The 18,990-nt window shown below is 32.0% G+C and overlaps 1 protein-coding gene across 2 annotated transcripts in view; it reads right to left on the bottom strand.

Annotated features, from left to right (window-relative positions):
* The window catches only part of LOC130445058 (protein-L-histidine N-pros-methyltransferase), a 145,294-nt gene that overhangs the window by 100,020 nt on the left and 26,284 nt on the right, over positions 1 to 18,990 (bottom strand). For both annotated transcript variants that reach the window (XM_056780547.1, XM_056780548.1), the window contains exon 2: positions 14,053 to 14,243. In XM_056780547.1, coding sequence (XP_056636525.1) covers positions 14,053 to 14,243 — 191 coding nt within the window. The remainder of the gene's footprint in view (positions 1 to 14,052; positions 14,244 to 18,990) is intronic.

Here is an 18,990-nt window from a genome sequence, read left to right as displayed (position 1 = left end):
TCAAATTTTGATATAAAACTTGGTTTTATAATGTTATTTTGGTCAGAAATAGACTTTTACGAGTGAAATTTGGTCAAAATTTGATATTCTGATGTTAATTATGTTGACAATTTACTTTTTATAGGAGAATTGAGTAAAGAATTGACTTCTTCATCAAATTTTGATATAAAACTTGGTTTTATAATGTTATTTTGGTCAGAAATAGACTTTTACGAGTGAAATTTGGTCAAAATTTGATATTCTGATGTTAATTATGTTGACAATTCACTTTTTATAGGAGAATTGAGTAAAGAATTGACTTCTTCATCAAATATTGATATAAAACTTGGTTTTATAATGTTACTTTGGTCAGAAATAGACTTTTACGAGTGAAATTTGGTCGAAATTTGATATTCTGTTGTTAATTATATTGACAATTTACTTTTTATAGAAGAATTGAGTAAAGAATTGACTTCTTCATCAAATTTTGATATAAAACTTGGTTTTATAATGTTATTTTGGTCAGAAATAGACTTTTACGAGTGAAATTTGGTCAAAATTTGATATTCTGATGTTAATTATGTTGACAATTTACTTTTTATAGGAGAATTGAGTAAAGAATTGACTTCTTCATCAAATTTTGATATAAAACTTGGTTTTATAATGTTATTTTGGTCAGAAATAGACTTTTACGAGTGAAATTTGGTCAAAATTTGATATTCTGATGTTAATTATGTTGACAATTTACTTTTTATAGGAGAATTGAGTAAAGAATTGACTTCTTCATCAAATTTTGATATAAAACTTGGTTTTATAATGTTATTTTAGTCAGAAATAGACTTTTACGAGTGAAATTTAGTCAAATATTTGATATTCTGATGTTAATTATATTAACAATTCACTTTTTATAGAATAATTGATTGAAAAATTGACTTCTTCATCAAAATTTGCTATAAAACTTGGTTCTATGATGTTAGTTTAGTCAGAAATAGGCTTTTACCTCAATTTCAATTGTATTACTCTATATATCTTCAGAGACAAGCCAATAGAGCAATTGTTGTTAATAAAGATTATTATTTTTGCTTTGTGGACATACGTTATTTTATTTTCGGGATCCGTCATTTTGTCTGAATCGATGCATCCATCTCTATATACCACTAATGACATGACAGGATATGTGCTTATTAACAATTATCAAATTTTCTACGCATACTTGAACTCGTATATAGGCGATGAACGAATGAATCTGAATCACTTCAATCAACTGTGATGATGTTGAGCCAGTTTCGTTGTTTTTATACACATCGCTTCGATCGAATTATTAACACAATCAGTTAAACCGTGAAGGTTATTACCATGTTCCGAATTACTATTCTTAAACAGAAGTCGTGACTGACACGCCAAGAATACACGTGTGTGAATACACACCAACGTAGTGAAAAATTTTTTTTGAAATTCATTTGATCTATTCTATCAGTTAACGGTGCATTAACAGGAAAACGCGGAAATTTCAAACTCAAAAATCGAGAAAAATGTAAGCGAGAATCATCAAACCGGGTTCCTCTGGAAAAATTCGCCCTAAATGATAAAAAATAGCGATTACATTTTTAACAACATCAAAGTAAATGCTTGAAAGCGAATAAATAAAAACTTGAGTAATTGCTTGTGCAATGAAACGTTTTCTTAAAAATAATGAGAAATTGCTTATATTTACTGAAAATAATTATTTTTTTTAATGTGAGATATTTGCATACGATTTGGCAGAAAATACGTCAATTGGACTCACGAGCAACGGCACGAAAGCAGATTATGCTTAAATAGTACCGAATGAAGAGAACCAGTCTACAGAAGAGATGGAAAAAGATTCGCGCCGTTTTGAATAAAAGAAAACGTGGCTTTTGAATAAGGTTCTTTGATAGTTATAAAGCTAAGATAAATGTCTTTGAGATGCTAAATCCAGAAAAAGAATAGAAGCTACAGATTGTTTGCTCACGTTTGAATAACAGAGTGGATTACGACTGTTGCTGGTCTAGACGCATTGAATAAGCAATTTGCTCAAAAATTTCATTCATGTTAACAAGTAGCATTTGCTTTTGCTTATAGTATTCGCAACTTTGATTGATTGATTGTTTTGTATTAATTAGAGCCATTGCTACAGTTTGCGATGGTGTTCTGCTCAATTTTGAATATTTTCTACTATATTATTAAGACGCTAAGTTCTAGCTCTTATTTCTTCTTATTGGTGGTTTCTTACCTTTTATATCTGTTTTCCGGAATCCTTTCCTTGTACTTTCTCTAGCTTATCACAATACGTCCTGAATTCCTTCACTAATATCTTGATTTATCATTCTACCTTTAATTTCCTTAATGGTTGATATCGTTTTTATTCAATTCGACCTCATTATTTTGGTTGTTGTTGATGTTTCCGCTCTCTTCCTTCATGTAACTTCCTGCTTTGACCTTTTCTATGATCCTGTTCGTAATCATTTTGAATAGATAGTGACAGACCATGGTGGTCATCTTGTTATATTTTTCGACAGTCTTATTCTGGTTTTAATCCTTGTTACTATTTCAAGTGTTCAGTTCTTCAATATTTTAATATTTATGATCTAGAATATCATCTTCTAGAATCTTCGTTCTTAATGAATTGGTTCGCCTTGTATATGTTTTTTCCTAAAGGAGCTGCATTTTTTGTCATGGATATGTTTGTCATAGTAGACGATAAAAACGACAATAGGGTTAACTACAAAAATATAATTGGTCTCTAAGACATAAAAAACTATAGAACTAATCTCCTTTAAAATAAATACTATTGCTACCGACTCTGAGAGTAATTCTTAGTTATTTTAATTATTCAATGGATATCATTAAAGATATGAAATAAAAATTTAGTTTCTTTGTGTCCGATAGGTTTAATTTTCTGAAATTGCCCGAGCGGCAATTACCGCGGCTGCGATCGAAATTTCAATTAAAAATTTAAGTTTTTTTTATTATTATCATTATGTAGTCCAGGTAGATTCTTCACATCATCTTTAATGTACTTTTTCGTGGTATTGTACTGGTGAAAGTCAGTTGAGTGTTAATAGTAAGCATGCGGAGGGCGCTTTATCGTGTAATGATTGGTTAAATACGAAAAGATTTGTCGAGTCATAAGAGAAGATGTGAAAAATTCTTTGTTCCATGTTTAGTTAATACCAGTTAAAATTTATTGCAAATTAATAAAAATATGTGCGGGAAACAACAAGAACGGAGAAATTTGTGTATATTCTTCAGTTTCTCTTCCTATTTGATATTAACTGTACTGGCAGGTCTTTTGTCTGTTGATCTCTACATAAGGACACGAATAAGGTATAAAAGACTTCACATACTTGTCTTTTTTTGAATAACTCCATTTAGATAACTGTATCAACGTCAGTTAAGATTCATAAAATCAAAATTTTTATTCAACTCCACTCCAGATAGTCCAATAGATGAATAACATCATAAAATCTAAGCTTTCAAATCATTTTACTAAGAAAAGCTTATTTTTAACAAGATTAACATCGTAGAAAATAATTTTTGACCCAATTTTTCTTAGAAAGCCGTGTCTCGACTAAATTTTATTTGTAACAGCCAAATTTTGACTAAATTTACATAATAAAACCGAGTTTTATACCAAAATTTTGATGAAAAAGTCAATTCTTAACTCAATTCCTCTTTAAAATGTGAATTTCACCCTAAAAAATAAATTGTGAATGTAATTAACATCAGAATATCAAAATTTTGACAAAATTTCAGTTGTAAAAGTCTATTTCTGAGTAAATTAACAGCATAAAACCGAGTTTTACTTACTTCTCTTAGACCAACAGACCTAGCCTATAAAGCGTCGAACTGCCTAAGCCAAAGACTCCAAATCGATTAGAACAGCGTTGTCCAACTAGCGGACCGCGAAATGTTTTACGGAGTTATATTTTCTTTATCCTTACATACCTTACAACATGAAAATGCCGTGTTGCTTGAGCTAGCAAAGGCAAAAAACCTTTTACTGATGGCAATTTAATTAAAAAGTGTGGCGTTGAAATGGCCAAAGCTTTTGAAGATTCTAAAATGGCGGAGAAATTTCAATCAGAGCCACTTTCACATCAAACCATACAAAGAAGGATAGTTGCTATGGGTGAGCAAGTAGAAAAGTCTATGCTTAGTCTAGTTAAAAAAAGTTCATATTTCTCACTTTGTCTGGATGAAATCAATCAGATGTTAGTCAGCTCCTAATATTTGTGCGTACTACTTTTGACGATTTTACCAGTAAAGAGGAGTTATTTGATATCTGCCCTCTTTATGGAACGACTAAAGGAAAAGACATCTATGAGGTTGTGAAGAAAGCGGTTGATAGAATTAGAGGTTTCGATAAATGAAATAGCAACAGACGGGGCCCCATCAATGACAGGTAAAAAAACTGGATTAGTGGGTCTGCTTCGAGAGAATGGTGTTACTTGTCCTGCATTCCATTGTAATATACATCAGGGAGCTTTATGTGGAAAATCAGTCAAGCAAAATCAAGTTTTTCAAACCGTGAGTAAGATTATAAATAAGATTAGAAGTGAAAATCGATCCCTTCTACACAGGAAACTTATGCAGTTTTTAGTGGAAACAGAGGCTGAGTATGGAGACTTGCTAATGTACAACCATGTAAGGTGGCTGAGTGCAGGAAAGTGCATGGAACGGTTTTTTGTCCTTAAGGAAGGAAATCCCTGCATTCCTCAATGAATACGTTTCATCGGACACAACGGAACTGGAAAAAAGCTTAAGGATCCAGAATTCTTAAGACAGCTTTTTTAACAGATCTGTCTAATCATCTTAACAGTTTATACTTGATTCTTCAAGGAAGAGACCAGACGGTTTCAGATTTAATCGGAAAAATAAACGGATTTTTGAATAAGCTGAGCGTGTTTAAACATGCTTTGGAAAAGAACAGCCTAAATGCTTCCCTAGCTGTCTGCAACTAGCAGAAGAATTCAATAGTGAGGAAAATATTGAGTTTTCATGCTGCAGTTCACAAATTCAACAAGTTATTGTTGAATTCAATACAAGATTTGAAGAAATCGATAGTCTCAAAAGCAGTTTACTGCTTTATAATAATCCTTTTGGAGCAATCATTGAAGATCAACCACCCGACTTACAAATTGAGTTATGTGACCTTCAAGCTGACATGTTCCTAATCACCAGACAAGAAAGGGGATCTGAATTGTTCAAATTACTGTCTAAAGAGAAATTTCCAAATCTGCGAGATTTTGGACTGAAGATTACATCAATGTTCGGAAGCACATATACATGTGAAAGTGCCTTTTCCTCCATGAAGTACATTAAAAACCACAACAGAAGCAACCTCACCGATTCTTCCTTACGCCATCTCATGACACTGTCTACAACTGAACTGGAGGCGGACATTTCCTTATTGGTGGATCGACCACAGTCTTCACATTAGATATAACTTTTTATTACTATTGCAATGTTTCTCTTAGCTCTCAAAAAAATATATGCATAAATTTTCCATTCATTTACAAAAACGTACTCTATGAGCAACAAAAGAAATAATACTCTTTTTTTGTTTTAATTATTTTTATACCTCACATTATTTTGTTATTACTTCAACAAAATTATTATATGGCCCGCAACCACATCAAAGGTTTTAGTTTTGGCCCTTGGTGCCTTGCAAGTTGGACACCCCTGGATTAGAAAGTCAGGAGTCCACTCCAACACCATAAGGTATATGAAGATAGTGATCCAAATTATGAACCACCAAATTTAAACGAATCGCACTTATTTATATAAACGATTTAGTACGTGTTTTGAGTTTGTTTAAGAAAAAACTGAGTTTTTGGGTTCTAGATTAAACGGCTGGAATTTACTTTCACCCGATGCGCTATTAAGGGATATGATGTGCAGTCCTTCAAATTATTGTTGGGGACTTCCAGAAGAATTTTTTATTCTATTTGTACCAATAATGTCTCTTAATATAGCTGATGTCTGTACTTTTTACGAAAATAAATGTCCCAAGAAAACCTAGCGTGCCAATTTTTGTCAAACGTATATTGTTTGGTGTCAACAGTGTTGTCAAAGTGTCAATAAAAGCTGAATGGAAAATAAAATCGTCTTAGTGCTGGTTATTTATTTCAGACCACAAATATTTATGAACATTATTTATTTTAAATGAGTTGAAGTTTTTTCTAATTTTTTGTGTTCGATGTGATATTATGTTCGAAATCATTTAGACATTTAATCCGAGAAATATTTCATATTTCAGTTGAATAGAGGAGGCGAACGAAACAATGGTTTCGTATATACCGAGCATAACCACAAGCAATAATCGTTATTCTCGAAATCCAGCCACTTTTTCAACATAATGGTGTTTAATTTAAATTCCAATCTCAGTTTCTGAACTACATCTGTGGCAATGGTGAGGTCGCTAGTCAATTTAAATTAAGGGTTTGTCTACAATAACGTTAACGTGAAGGAATTAAGTTTTTATGGAATTCTAAGAGTTTTGATCAAATATCACAAAGTCGTATTTTACGTATAAAGATCAATTTAGACGAAATTAAAATCAGAAAACAGAATTTTCGACTGAATAATTTTAATTAAAATAAGATAATGAACAAATTATACGTAGAAAAGATAATTTTCGACAAAAGAAACATGAAAAAACTTGATTTTCTAAGAATTTCTACAAGGAAAAGTCACTTAAGGTCGAAGTTGACATCCGAAAACTGAGTTTTTCACTAAAAAACAGCATTCTGAGCAAATTCTATTGGGAAATTGATGTTTTGATCAAATTAACATGAGAAAATCGAAATTTTAGCTAAATTCTACTTACGAAAGTTGATATTTTTAAGAAAAGTCAATATTGGATCAAATTAATATATAAAACTGAGTTTGGATTGAATAAAACTTTTACTTGGAAAAGTGATTTTTTGATCAAAATAACATAACAAAACCAAAATTTCAAATAAACTCTACTTACAAAAGTGAATTTTCGACCGAATTGTCTTGATAAAAAAGTTTTTTCGTGGAATTCTTTTAAAAAAAGTCAATTTTGGATCAAAGTAATATCAGAATACTGAGTTTTGGATTAAATAGAACTTCATAAAAAGAATATTCTGGACAAATTCTACTTGTAAAAGTGATTTTTTAATCAAATTAACATAAGAAAATCAAAATTTCAACTGAACTCTACTTACAAATGTGAATTTTCTACCAAATTGACTTGAAAAAAAAGTTTTTTCATGGAATTCTTTTAAGAAAAGTCAATTTTGGATCAAAGTAATATCAGAAAACTAAGTTTTTGATTAAATACAACTTCATAAAAATGATATTTTGGACAAATCCTACTTGAAAAAGTGAGTTTTTGATCAAATTAACATAACAAAACCAAAATTTCAAATAAACTCTACTTACAAAAGTGAATTTTCGACCGAATTGTCTTGATAAAAAAGTTTTTCGTGGAATTCTTTCAAGAAAAGTCAATTTTGGATGAAAGTAATATCAGAAAACTGAGTTTTCGATTAAATAGAACTTCATAAAAACTATCTTCTGAGCAAATTCTACTTGGAAAGTGAGTTTTTGATCAACTTAACATAAGAAAACAAAAGTTTTAACTGAATTCTACCTACAAAACTGAATTTTCGACCAAATGGACTTTAAAAATCAGTTTTTTCATGGAATTCTTTCAAGAATAATCAATTTTTGATCAAATTAACATAAGAAAACCAATTTTTTGGGTCGAATTCTATTTGAAATATAACTATGTCAACTTAGAAATCCAATTTTTGATCAAAGTGAACTCAAACTAAACATAAACAAGAAATTTTTCGACCAAATTTTGAGTTACATTCACAATTTTTGACCAAACTGAATTCAGAATAGCAATTTTCAGTTATAATTGAATGAAGAAAATCAATTTTTGACCAAATTAATCACAGAAAACTCAATTTATGACAGAATAAATTTTCGACTGAAGTAAAAACAAAAGAGAAATTTTTCGAGCAAATTTTGGATAAATTGTCTACTGAGAAAAGTCAATTTGAATGCACAGCTTATATTAAATTGCTGTGGAGTTTCCAATTCTCGTTTGTTGTCAAATCTATTCATCGAGAAACTACCATGTAAATTATTTTGCACAATAACATGAGGAATCACTTCATGTCTTTTTTGAATTTATCTACAAGAAGTTATACGTGATTCAGGATCTGCAGAAGTTCTCACAAAACTTTAGAGGTAATAAGGAAGTAAAAGTTGCTATTCAATAACTTTGTGTATCACGTCTTTCAAAACTCTGATTTCACAAGACAAAGCACTTTCAAGATGTTCTCGTAAGGTCTCTAAATATTTTCATATTAATTTGTGGATTGCGAAATGTGCGATTGCGAATTAAATGATTTGAATTACTGAAACATAGATAAAAGAATTAACTAATACAGTAACTGCTTTAAAAATGCATTGCAAAGCTGCTGAAATGCTTAATTCTATTATTTAACCGTTACCGGGGCAGCAGGTACTGTATCGAATTAAATCAAAACGAAACGTCTCTGAGAATTGTACGGTTATTAAAGCCAGGCCGGGCAGCTACTGTCTTACGCAAGAAATTATGATATTGATGATATCACGAACGAAGATTGAAGCAATTGAGATGATCGAGAAGAAGATGAAACAGAGAAAGGTCTCTCGGCCTTCGATCTAACTCTCTGGATAATGAGAATAATAAGAGGAAACTTTAGTATTATTTGCGGTTTTGAAAAAAATATTTTCAATTCGATTAAAAGTTTATTAAATAACACAAAGGATATTTGTTTGTGGCTTGTGGAAACTAATTTGATACGTACACATATTTTATTTTATTCAACTCTTATTCGGTGAAAAACGTCTTTATTACTCTTCAAGAGGACTCACTGATCTAAAGCTCAATGTTCTTGTTCAGCCGATACTTGTTATAGTCTAGAAAGTCTAGAAATCGCAGCACAGGCCAGCATTTCCAGAACATGTGTGCTTTGAACACGCCACAATTTCCTCGCCTGATTATAATCTCTCTTTTGCAAATGAAAGTTTGAGGTTCGGGAACAAGAACAAGTCGCTGGGGGTCAGATGTGGTTAATACGGTAGATACTAATTTTAGGTAGAGAAGGTACTTAATGAAAGAATTTTGAAATACTCAACTTCAATAAACAATTTGTTTTCAAGATGACACGTCAGTTTGGAAGTCATTAAAACAGATTGCCGAAGAGTTCTCCGGATATAAAAAAGTGAAAATTAGAAAACTGTTTAGGCTTATTGAAAAATGTTTAACAGATACGTCATTGAAGATCCATGTCCCGCTTTATGATTTTGGAGAACTTTTTAAAGAATTTTGGAATAAAAATATGTGCGAACAACTTTTGTTGAATTTGGATCCTCTTGGAAGATCCACATAGTCCTAGATCCATGATTTGTCGTCTGTCGATCTTATATACGTCTTTTGAAGCATCGCATTCGATTTTTTCATCATTACATCAATCGATACGAGCGATTGTCAAATTATGCGGGATCATGTTCATGTAATATTAAATATATTCGGATGGAACTAATGCCTAAGATAGCTTAATCTTACGATACAATATCAGTTTTCGCATAGCATCGATGTTTTCTGGTACAACAGTCGATTTTGGACGACTTCACTGAATTTCTCCTGCAGCGAAGTGCGACTATGATTGAATTCGAAAAACCAGTGAAGCACGATGGCACCAAAAGTATCATCAATACTGAAAACTGTGGCGGTCTCGAAAAAAGATTACCTTAGTGCCTTTTACTAAGAGATTCCACTACTTGAGACGCGAGCTAAAAGTTTTTCTTATGAAATCCGGATCTGTGGGGTCAAGGTTTTCCGCATAATCTTCAGTTTCTTCATCCAAAGGCGCTGTAGGAATTGGAAATGAAATGAAAATCTTCAAGGTGATTTTTCCGTTCCTTCCCTAGCATTAATGTCGCAAGAGAAATATTTGATAGTTTGTTTTTATTTTTGAGCTTTCTTTCTATGTTGGGCTAAGAATTCTAGTTGATAACTTTTTCGTAAGGAGAGATACAGTAAAAACTACCCTGTATATATTATGACGAGGTTATAAACCTTATTATTCTTTGCTATATAACTTGGACTAAACCTACGCGACCAAAAACTGTTGTTGTTCTTCATCTTGCACGTGTCATTAATTCAAATTAATCTAAAACTTTCCTATTTACAAAACCTTTTCAATACTTTTAAAAACCAATTTATTTACACAGTAGCCACGTAACGTTTCTTTTTTTTTTAGGCGAGAATAAGAGATAAAAGGAGCTTGTTTGAAAAATGTCTGTTCATTAAAATCTTGGCTAGTCTATCTTTTACCTGACTGTCATTTTGAGCATAACTAATTACATAATTACGTTTTTTGGTAACAACTCTACATAAAAGTCATTAGGCGGTCGAGGCTTACTGAAAAAAAATCTTATTCAATAATTATTATGAGATAGTGACGATGTGGTTGATTATCGCCAGTGACGTACATTTATATTTACTGAAAAAGCATACGCTCACATTTAGTGACAGTGACAAATAATTCAATAATTAATTTGAGTTCAGATGAAGTGAAAGTGTTTTTAATGCCTCCTCAGCTAACTGAAATTTACAAAAATATCATTATTGCCAAATTGGAAGACTGGGAACTCATTTAGGTCTTATTGTACCGTAGCCATAGTGAAGAAGATGTGGCATTAATCAGTTTTTTAAGAGAACATCCCTTCGAATCGGCTGCATATACAACAAACTGTTTAGGTTCCCGTCATACGGCATGTAGAAGAAGCTCTAGATTCGAAAAACTGTGCAAATATTAGGAACGCATTGCTTTCAAATGTGTGCTAGCAATCCAGAGTTGTGTTTGCACTCAGTTATGTGTATCGAGATCTTGAATTTTGGGAACGAATTGTCTTTCCATATAAAAAAATATTGAAATTGTGCAATGAAAGTAGCCGATTTCGTTGTTCTACTCTGAACCAATACGATTTCTTTCAATGTTTTCATTCTGTAGCTCCGTTTAGTAATAGCATCGTGTAACATTTTTCGTATTTATTTACACTTTTTCTATTCGTGGGGTGAATTAATAAACACAGTCTCGTACTTTCTTAATGTATTTACACGCTATACAATACAATTAACTTATAATAATTTATTTATAAATATAACTTAAATAATTTCTGCGATTACTTTTACTGATTCGTTTCTATTCACTGAAACTATTTATTTAAAATTAAACTAACTGCGCTACATAAACTTATTTCTATACCGCAAATAGAATTCTACAAGTTCTAGAGCAAAAAGAAACAGAAAAAAAATAAATAAATAGAGACTTTCCTAGAAATTATTTAGACGAAATACTGTAATAAACCGCCTTCTATAATAAAAAGTTCATGAAAAGCGCGTCTACCATTTATAAAAAAAGATATAAGGCGCAGCGCGAAATCGCCTAATTTTAAAATTCCATTGTAGCTAGACAGGGCCGGCCTAAAGACACATTTTGCAAACTTTTTCGTAACAACGTAAGACCTTATCGTTTTACCTTCTGTGTTTCGTTGTAGATCACTATGAGTATTTTTCTTAATGCCCAACGAATACAGTTTTTGACCAAATGCCCATATCAACTGAAGCTCTTCTAGATTGATTAATAAAAAAGGAGTAAAGAGAGCATTAGTTATCATAGATACAATGGTCAAAATACATTTTCTAGTATTAGTGAGTGATGGATTTATTTCGTTTTAGTAGTCTTCAGAAAAAAAAGATACTCCCTTGTAATAATTCACAAAAATACCTTGGTATAATGGAAATATTTTTATAATACTTACCTGACAACTTAATATTGGTAAACATGGCAACAAATGTCAATTTACATAGCTAAAAAATTGCAAAAATATGTCCCAAGACTTGCTATGAACAGAAGTGTACATAACAGACTTGTATATAAGAAGGAATATCAGACTTTTCGATTGAATCGATTTACTCGATTTTACAGTTTCTCCAGGTTTCAGCGCCACCAACAGCTATCGCCTTTTGTGGTTTTGGATTACCATTAAGTACTAATTTTTCGTCTCCAAAGTGAGTAATTTAATAGCGTGGTGCTATTGCATGTTGACGGATTATGGAAGACCCAAAAATATGCTCTGTTTAAATTTCCAATCTTAGGTAGTCGACCAATATTAAAATTAAAATGGATTTTATGCCATTAGATGTCGTTGGTCGTTCAGATCGAAATGAGTCAGCTATTTAGTATTTACGCCCTCAAAAAACTTACAATGACAAATTTGCTCTATTGGTATTTCACTGCACATTTTCAAATCAAAGAAAAAGCAACTTGTGATGTTTGGTTAAAAACAATAGAACGCACGCTTATAATACCAGAACGGTTCAAATATCTTCTTCTTCTTCTTCTTATTCATTTTTAAGATTTCATGATCTGTTAGTTTTGCAGGTTCCTCTGTATCAGTTCCTGGCAGGTAGACCGCCTGCTGTCCATCCATCTCTTAGGTGGTCGTCCGGGTTCTCTTTTCCCTATTGGTTTCCATTCAAGTACGATGTGTGGTAGTCTAATCTCTTCCATTCTTCTCATGTGGGCGTACCAGTATCTTTTTCTTCGTCTCGCCCAACTTACGATGTCTTGCACCCCACATTGTTCCCTGATGTCAGTGTTCCTGATTCGATCTACTCTTGTTTTTCCCTCTATAGTCGTGAGCATGCTTTTCGCTTTGTTGGTTTCTTCTCTGGTGTCTATTCCGTATCTCATGATTGGCCTAATACAATTCTTATAGAACCTTACTATCATTTCGCATGTATTCGTTCGTCCATATTATTTGCCTTAAGCAGCTCTATATGGCAGTCGCTTTGTTGATCTGGCTTCTTAGGTGCTTCACTGTGTCGTGATAACTGGTCCATACCGAGGTATTTAAGTTGTGAGACTTGTTCGATGCTTTTGTCCTGAGCTACCAGCTTACATCGTACGGGCTCTTTAGCAAAGGTTATGCTATTTTGTGGATATAGTCATGTTCATCGCTTGATTGACCTGGCAGAATTTGTGTAGTTGTCTCTGCAGGTCGTCCAGCGTTTCCATGAAAATACCATGCTGATTCTTTTATTCTGTCCCATTCAGTATCCCATATTTAGTGATGATACTTCCTTTATATGTAATTGGGTTCGAATCAAATATGATCGAGACAAATGCTGTAGATGGCGCGCCTGTATGTGTTGAAGGTTGCCGGGCCCCTAACTAACAGTATGGCATAGTTTTCGTCACAAACCTACGTTTCACATGCGTGCTATGACCATGAGTGAACGACAAGTGTCGATCGCCGATGCGCTACGTATTGTCACTCGTTTTTTTGGTCTATCTTGATTAGCGACTGGTTACGCAGCTTGGCTGAATCATCTAATAAGGACCTAAGAAATCAAGAATGTGAAACAAACCTTTGGTTCATTTCAGACACTTCCAGATATTCTGAAAGTATATAGATGTCTCATCCTCGATTGATAAGATTCTGTTAGAATATTAGCTCAAGTAAAACATGAATCTGAAGTTAGGTTAAGTAGTGAAAACAGCAGTCACGTACAGTAAGGGAAAAACATACAATATGACAATGCCACAATCTTCTATCAAGTGACGTAGAAAATATTTCTTTCAGTTTGGACAGGATTTGACTATGCTACTGGGTAGGAAAAAGTGCAAAGAAATATTAATTATTGAAACATTATAATAATTAATTTTTTTTTCATTAGTCTTTCTGTACTCATCTTAATGCGTTTTGAAATATATTGTTTTCTAATTCAAATTATTGTATTTATTATTAAATATGATAAGTAATAATTTCTTCACAAAAGATAATGGAAAGTTATATATGCGGAAAACTAGATGTGATAAATTTAGCAACAATTTATATAAGATGTAATAATAATTGTAATGATAATCTAATTATTGAAATTTTAAGAAATATTATTTCTCGAAAATAGTATTCTCGAAATATCAATGACAAAATTACAAAAGTACTTACCCATTTATTGAGGTTTGCGTCAAAAACCAACTCAAAAACAATTTGACGACTGAATGCCACAACTGAGTAAACACCCATTCAGATTTCTTTTCAGATTGCTCCAAAAAATGAATTGTATCCTGATCCGGATCCAGTTGAACGAAGGTTCTTGAAAGTGAAGAGGGTAGTGAGCTTAAATCACATTGATACCACTATAACAAACAAAAAATAATCTTTTTTCAAGTCTTCATATCTAAATTTAATTACTATATTATAAAAATTCATTAACTAACTCCTTGACTATTTTCCTCACACGTATCTGACTGAATATTTAATAAATTACCTGATTAACATCTTGGTCAACTAACTCACTAGCTATCACTATCTTTCCGACTAATTATTTGATTAACCACCTAACTAAGTTACATCGATGAATAACTTTTATCGAGCTACCTATACGACTAACTATTTCTGCAGTTATATGACTATCTCACTAACTATTCTTTTAACTATGGCACAAGTATTTGACTAACTACTATATTAACTCGTCTGGCTAACTACTGGATTAGTTACCTAAATAATTAACTTGTTTAGGAACCTACTTAGTATCTGATTAACTAATTAGTCATTTAACTAGTTATTCAACCAACCATTACTAACTATTCCATTAAGTATCTCACTAAATAACTTCTAGAGTCACTGTATAACTAATAATTCCACTAGTCGTTTGGATAACTACTGAGTGAGTAATATCAATGACTAATTTTTGAACGAGCTCACTAAGTATCTGCTTAACTAATCCATATATTAACCAGTTACTTCATTAGCTATCTGGGTAACACAACTATTACTAACTTTGTAACTACCACTTAAGTCATTTCATTAAGCATTGCTTGTTGACGGATTATGGAAGACCCAAACATCTGGTCTGTTTGATTTCCCAATCTTAGGTGGTTGACCAAGATTTTCTTGATTGTTTGAAATGAATTTTATGCCATTAAATGTCGTTGGTCGTTTAGATCGAAATGAGTCAGCTGTATTTAGTATTTACGTCCTTAAAAAACTTATATATGAATGAGATAAATGCTGTAGATGGCCCGCCTGTATGTATTGAAGGTTGCTGATAACTGATGAATTTCTAGACTAACAACTTCACTAGTCGTCTGAATATATACTAGGTTAGTTGTCTCAATGATTAACTATTCAACGAGCTCATTAGTTATCTGACTAAATAATTCATCTATTCAACTATACACTAGTAACCTGCATAACTACAACAATGACTAACTTGTTACTTAATGCACTAAGTTTTTTATTAAGCATCTGATTAACTTATTATATTTCTAGACTAATTGTATAACTAATAACTCCACTCATCTGTATAATTACTGGATTAGTTATCTCAATGACTAACTGTTTAACGAGTTTACTAAGTATTTGACTGACTAAGTCATCATCTATCTTACTAATCAATTCACTTGCCACATGGGTAACTACCAAAATGACTAATTAACAACCTCTCTAACCAACTATTTAATTAATTATCTAACTGACTAAGTGATTGATTACTGGACTAACTATATCACTATCAGCACCACTAGTCGTTTTGGTAACTATTGGATCAGTTACCTCAATAACTAAATATTTAACGAGTCTACTAAGTATTTGACTAATTCATCAGCTACCTAACTATTGGATTAGTTACCTCAATGACTAACTTGTTAACGAGTTTACTGAGTATCTAATTAACTATTTCATCAACTATCTAACTAATTACATCACTAGCTATTGAAGTAACTACTACAATGACTAACTTAGTAACTATATCAGCAACTACTCTATTAAGTATCTGACGAACTATATCACTAGCTATTCCACTATTCGTCTAGCTAAATACTGGATATTTATACATAAAGTGACTTGACTTGCTAATATAAATTAACAAAAAAATTTTGGATTAAAATTTTTTATTTTAATATGAATAAATGAATTAGAAGCATACAGGGTGTACTATTACATTAAAGTAGTCATAATGTTTGATACGACATTTTTAGTTTCTGTTCTATTTAATTCTCATTCAATTTCATAAAATATTTGATCTACTTCCGTTATCCGATAATGTCAAGCGACAAGCTCTTCCCGATTACGTACTTCGCAGTAATGGGCAATATTTCGAAAAGGAAGTATTTTATGATTCTAGTAACGACGTTAATAGGTGCTAGGAATGTCACCTCTTCGCGCAATGAGCCCGATGCACATCTTGCGGCAAGAGTAGACACCAGACACGGAGGCGCACAGGTAGGTGATGGATGAATCCCGCGAGTCGCCTTCCATCATGCCGAAGCCGGTCCAATCAAGCTAATGCAAATTTCCTCCTCAACCCGCCGACTATTCACTCAGATAACCTGAATTCTAGGAAAAGATACTTCGATATGTATGAATAAATATAATGAGATGGATTGAGTGAAATTCTCGTTTGATACTTATATTTGAATAGCCGTCTGTTTTTTGTAAATTATTGAAAAAAATATGGTTGAAAATAATAATAATACTCTTTCAAATTATCAAACCAACAGTAAATGTATGATAAAGTCGTTTAACCAAGAAAGAATTAACAAGGAAATGATAAATAAAACGCCAAAGAAGATCATAGGAAGAAGTAACGAAAAAACTGTAGAGACAATATAACTATTTTCTGTAAAAAAAGATGAAGCAAGACAATCTCACTCCCGAAAAAAATGCAATATCATATTTATTAACTATATCACTAACTAGTCAGCTAACTACTGAATTAGTTACCTCAATAACTAACGTTTTATTTAACAAGCTAATTCATCAACTATATAACTAGTGACTTTACTAGCCATCTGTGTAACTACCACACAACTATTTCATTAGGTGTATGACTAATTAACTGATTAATTTTAACTACAACTAACTATATAACTTACAACTCCACTAGTCGTCTGGATAACTACTGGATTAGTTACCTAACTGACTAACTTTTTAACGAGCTCACTAAGTATATGACTAACTAATTCATCTATTGAACTAGTTATCCCACTAGCCATTTGGATAACTACCACAATGTCTAAGTAACTACCTCATTAACTATATAACTAAGTAATTGTTTAATTGCTGAACTAACTATATCACTATGTGACTGGATGTCGTTTATTTATTATTGATTTAGTGTGTGATCGTTTGTTGAAGCCATTAAAACTAATTGACGATACGAAAGATACTGAAGAAAACAAAGATTGAAATCAATCGTTTCATATCCATAATAAGCAAATTTAAATGTGGAAAAGGAACGAGAAAATGAAAAAAAGGGAATCGCATATATTGAATCTTTAACAGTCCTTCAATATACAAAAAAGTAAGGTATTTTTATGGTGTTCGGCACACCAAGCCGAAGGCGGCTGATTCGATTCTTAGCATGTTCGAATGGTTTCGAAAAACACCGAAGGGAACATAGATTGTTTTGTCTTTCGGACTTGGTGACGTAAATTGACAATCGACATTTTTTTTGTACTGGTCGATATTTTTCTATGGGTTTATATATACAAGATGAATTTTTTCTTGTGAATTGATTATGATATTTTTATAAAATTGAGATGGATAATAAAAGGGTTCGGAGAAAAAAATAAAGAAAACATAATTAATGAAAAGTAAACGCTAGGTAAAGACAAATAATGAAACGAAGCGGATAGAAAAGATGTAGGAATAGAAGACATTAGATGACACATATACTACCGCTCAAAAGTTTTTGAACATCTCATAATCCACTCCATCTAAAAATAATTGTGTCCCTTAGTGTGTTTACTTTATACGTGCGCATTTTATTGATTATTAAACAAGATCGAGGACTTACGGAGGACCTACAGATATTAGCTGAAATCAATGAATCTTTGATTATTTCTATAGTTAAAAGGAGATTGAGAGAAGTTGGCCCTTTTGGAAGAAAAGCTGTGTAGAAATCTCTTTCAAGACGTCAAAATTAAAGTCAAGGGAAAAACGGATGTTAGATCCATGTTGGAGGCTTGGGGATGGTTTTGGGTTGTTTTAGAAGAAGGGCGACTGGAAACCTGGTATAAATTTTGAAGAAAGAAGACTATAGAAAAATATTAAAAGAAAAATATGTTTCGGCCAGCGACTGATTGGCAGAAAATTGATCTTCCATCATGACAATAATCCTAAACATTCCTCGAAGTTATATAAAGAGTATCTGAAAGAATTGGACAAGAAGAATGTACTGAAAGTAATGATTGTTGCTATAGACACGATAATTTGTCCAAATTATGATAGAGAATGTCTGCAGTTTTATTATTACTATATTCTTATTTATTTGTGTTGTGTATCAAGCAAACTGTAGGGTGGGCAAAAATTTTTAACCGTTTGTTCATAGTATAATTATTTTGATTAAATTAATGAAAGAAAAACAATTTGTTTTCTACAACAAAGACAATCTGTATAACATCGTCAATGATTAAGTAACTATTTTAAAGTCTTCTTGTAGCTTGTAGGGCATTAATGCGGTTTGAAGCCGAAGAAACAAACTATTGTCATGAATAAATTAATTTCCAACCTCGCTTTTGTTGGAATACCTTTTGGAATTCGAATTTAATCACGGTCCAGGTGTCCTCGAATTAATGGAGACTAATTAGTTAAAATCATTCCAGGTACGCTTCAGACTGGATGATCAGTGTTATTGTGGTTTTGTTTCTTTTTTTTTATTACCTAAGTGAATTTTTTACGAGGATAAAAGAGAAAGAAATTATTTTTCAATGTTTAGAATCAAAACATCAAATTTTATAACATACGAGGGTCGTTATGAAAGATCTTACGTTGCTTGCATTGTCATAAACAAGGATGACACTTTTAATTCTAAGAACCTCTTGAAATCTAATAATAACTAGAGAAGCAGCATCGATGTTATATATATTGATAATTGTCTAT

The sequence above is a fragment of the Diorhabda sublineata genome, chromosome 6, assembly GCF_026230105.1.
Source record: "Diorhabda sublineata isolate icDioSubl1.1 chromosome 6, icDioSubl1.1, whole genome shotgun sequence".
In the NCBI taxonomy this organism is placed as follows: domain Eukaryota; kingdom Metazoa; phylum Arthropoda; class Insecta; order Coleoptera; family Chrysomelidae; genus Diorhabda; species Diorhabda sublineata.
The sequence above is the reverse complement of the archived record's forward strand: the minus strand, read 5'-3'. Positions and strand labels throughout refer to the sequence as shown.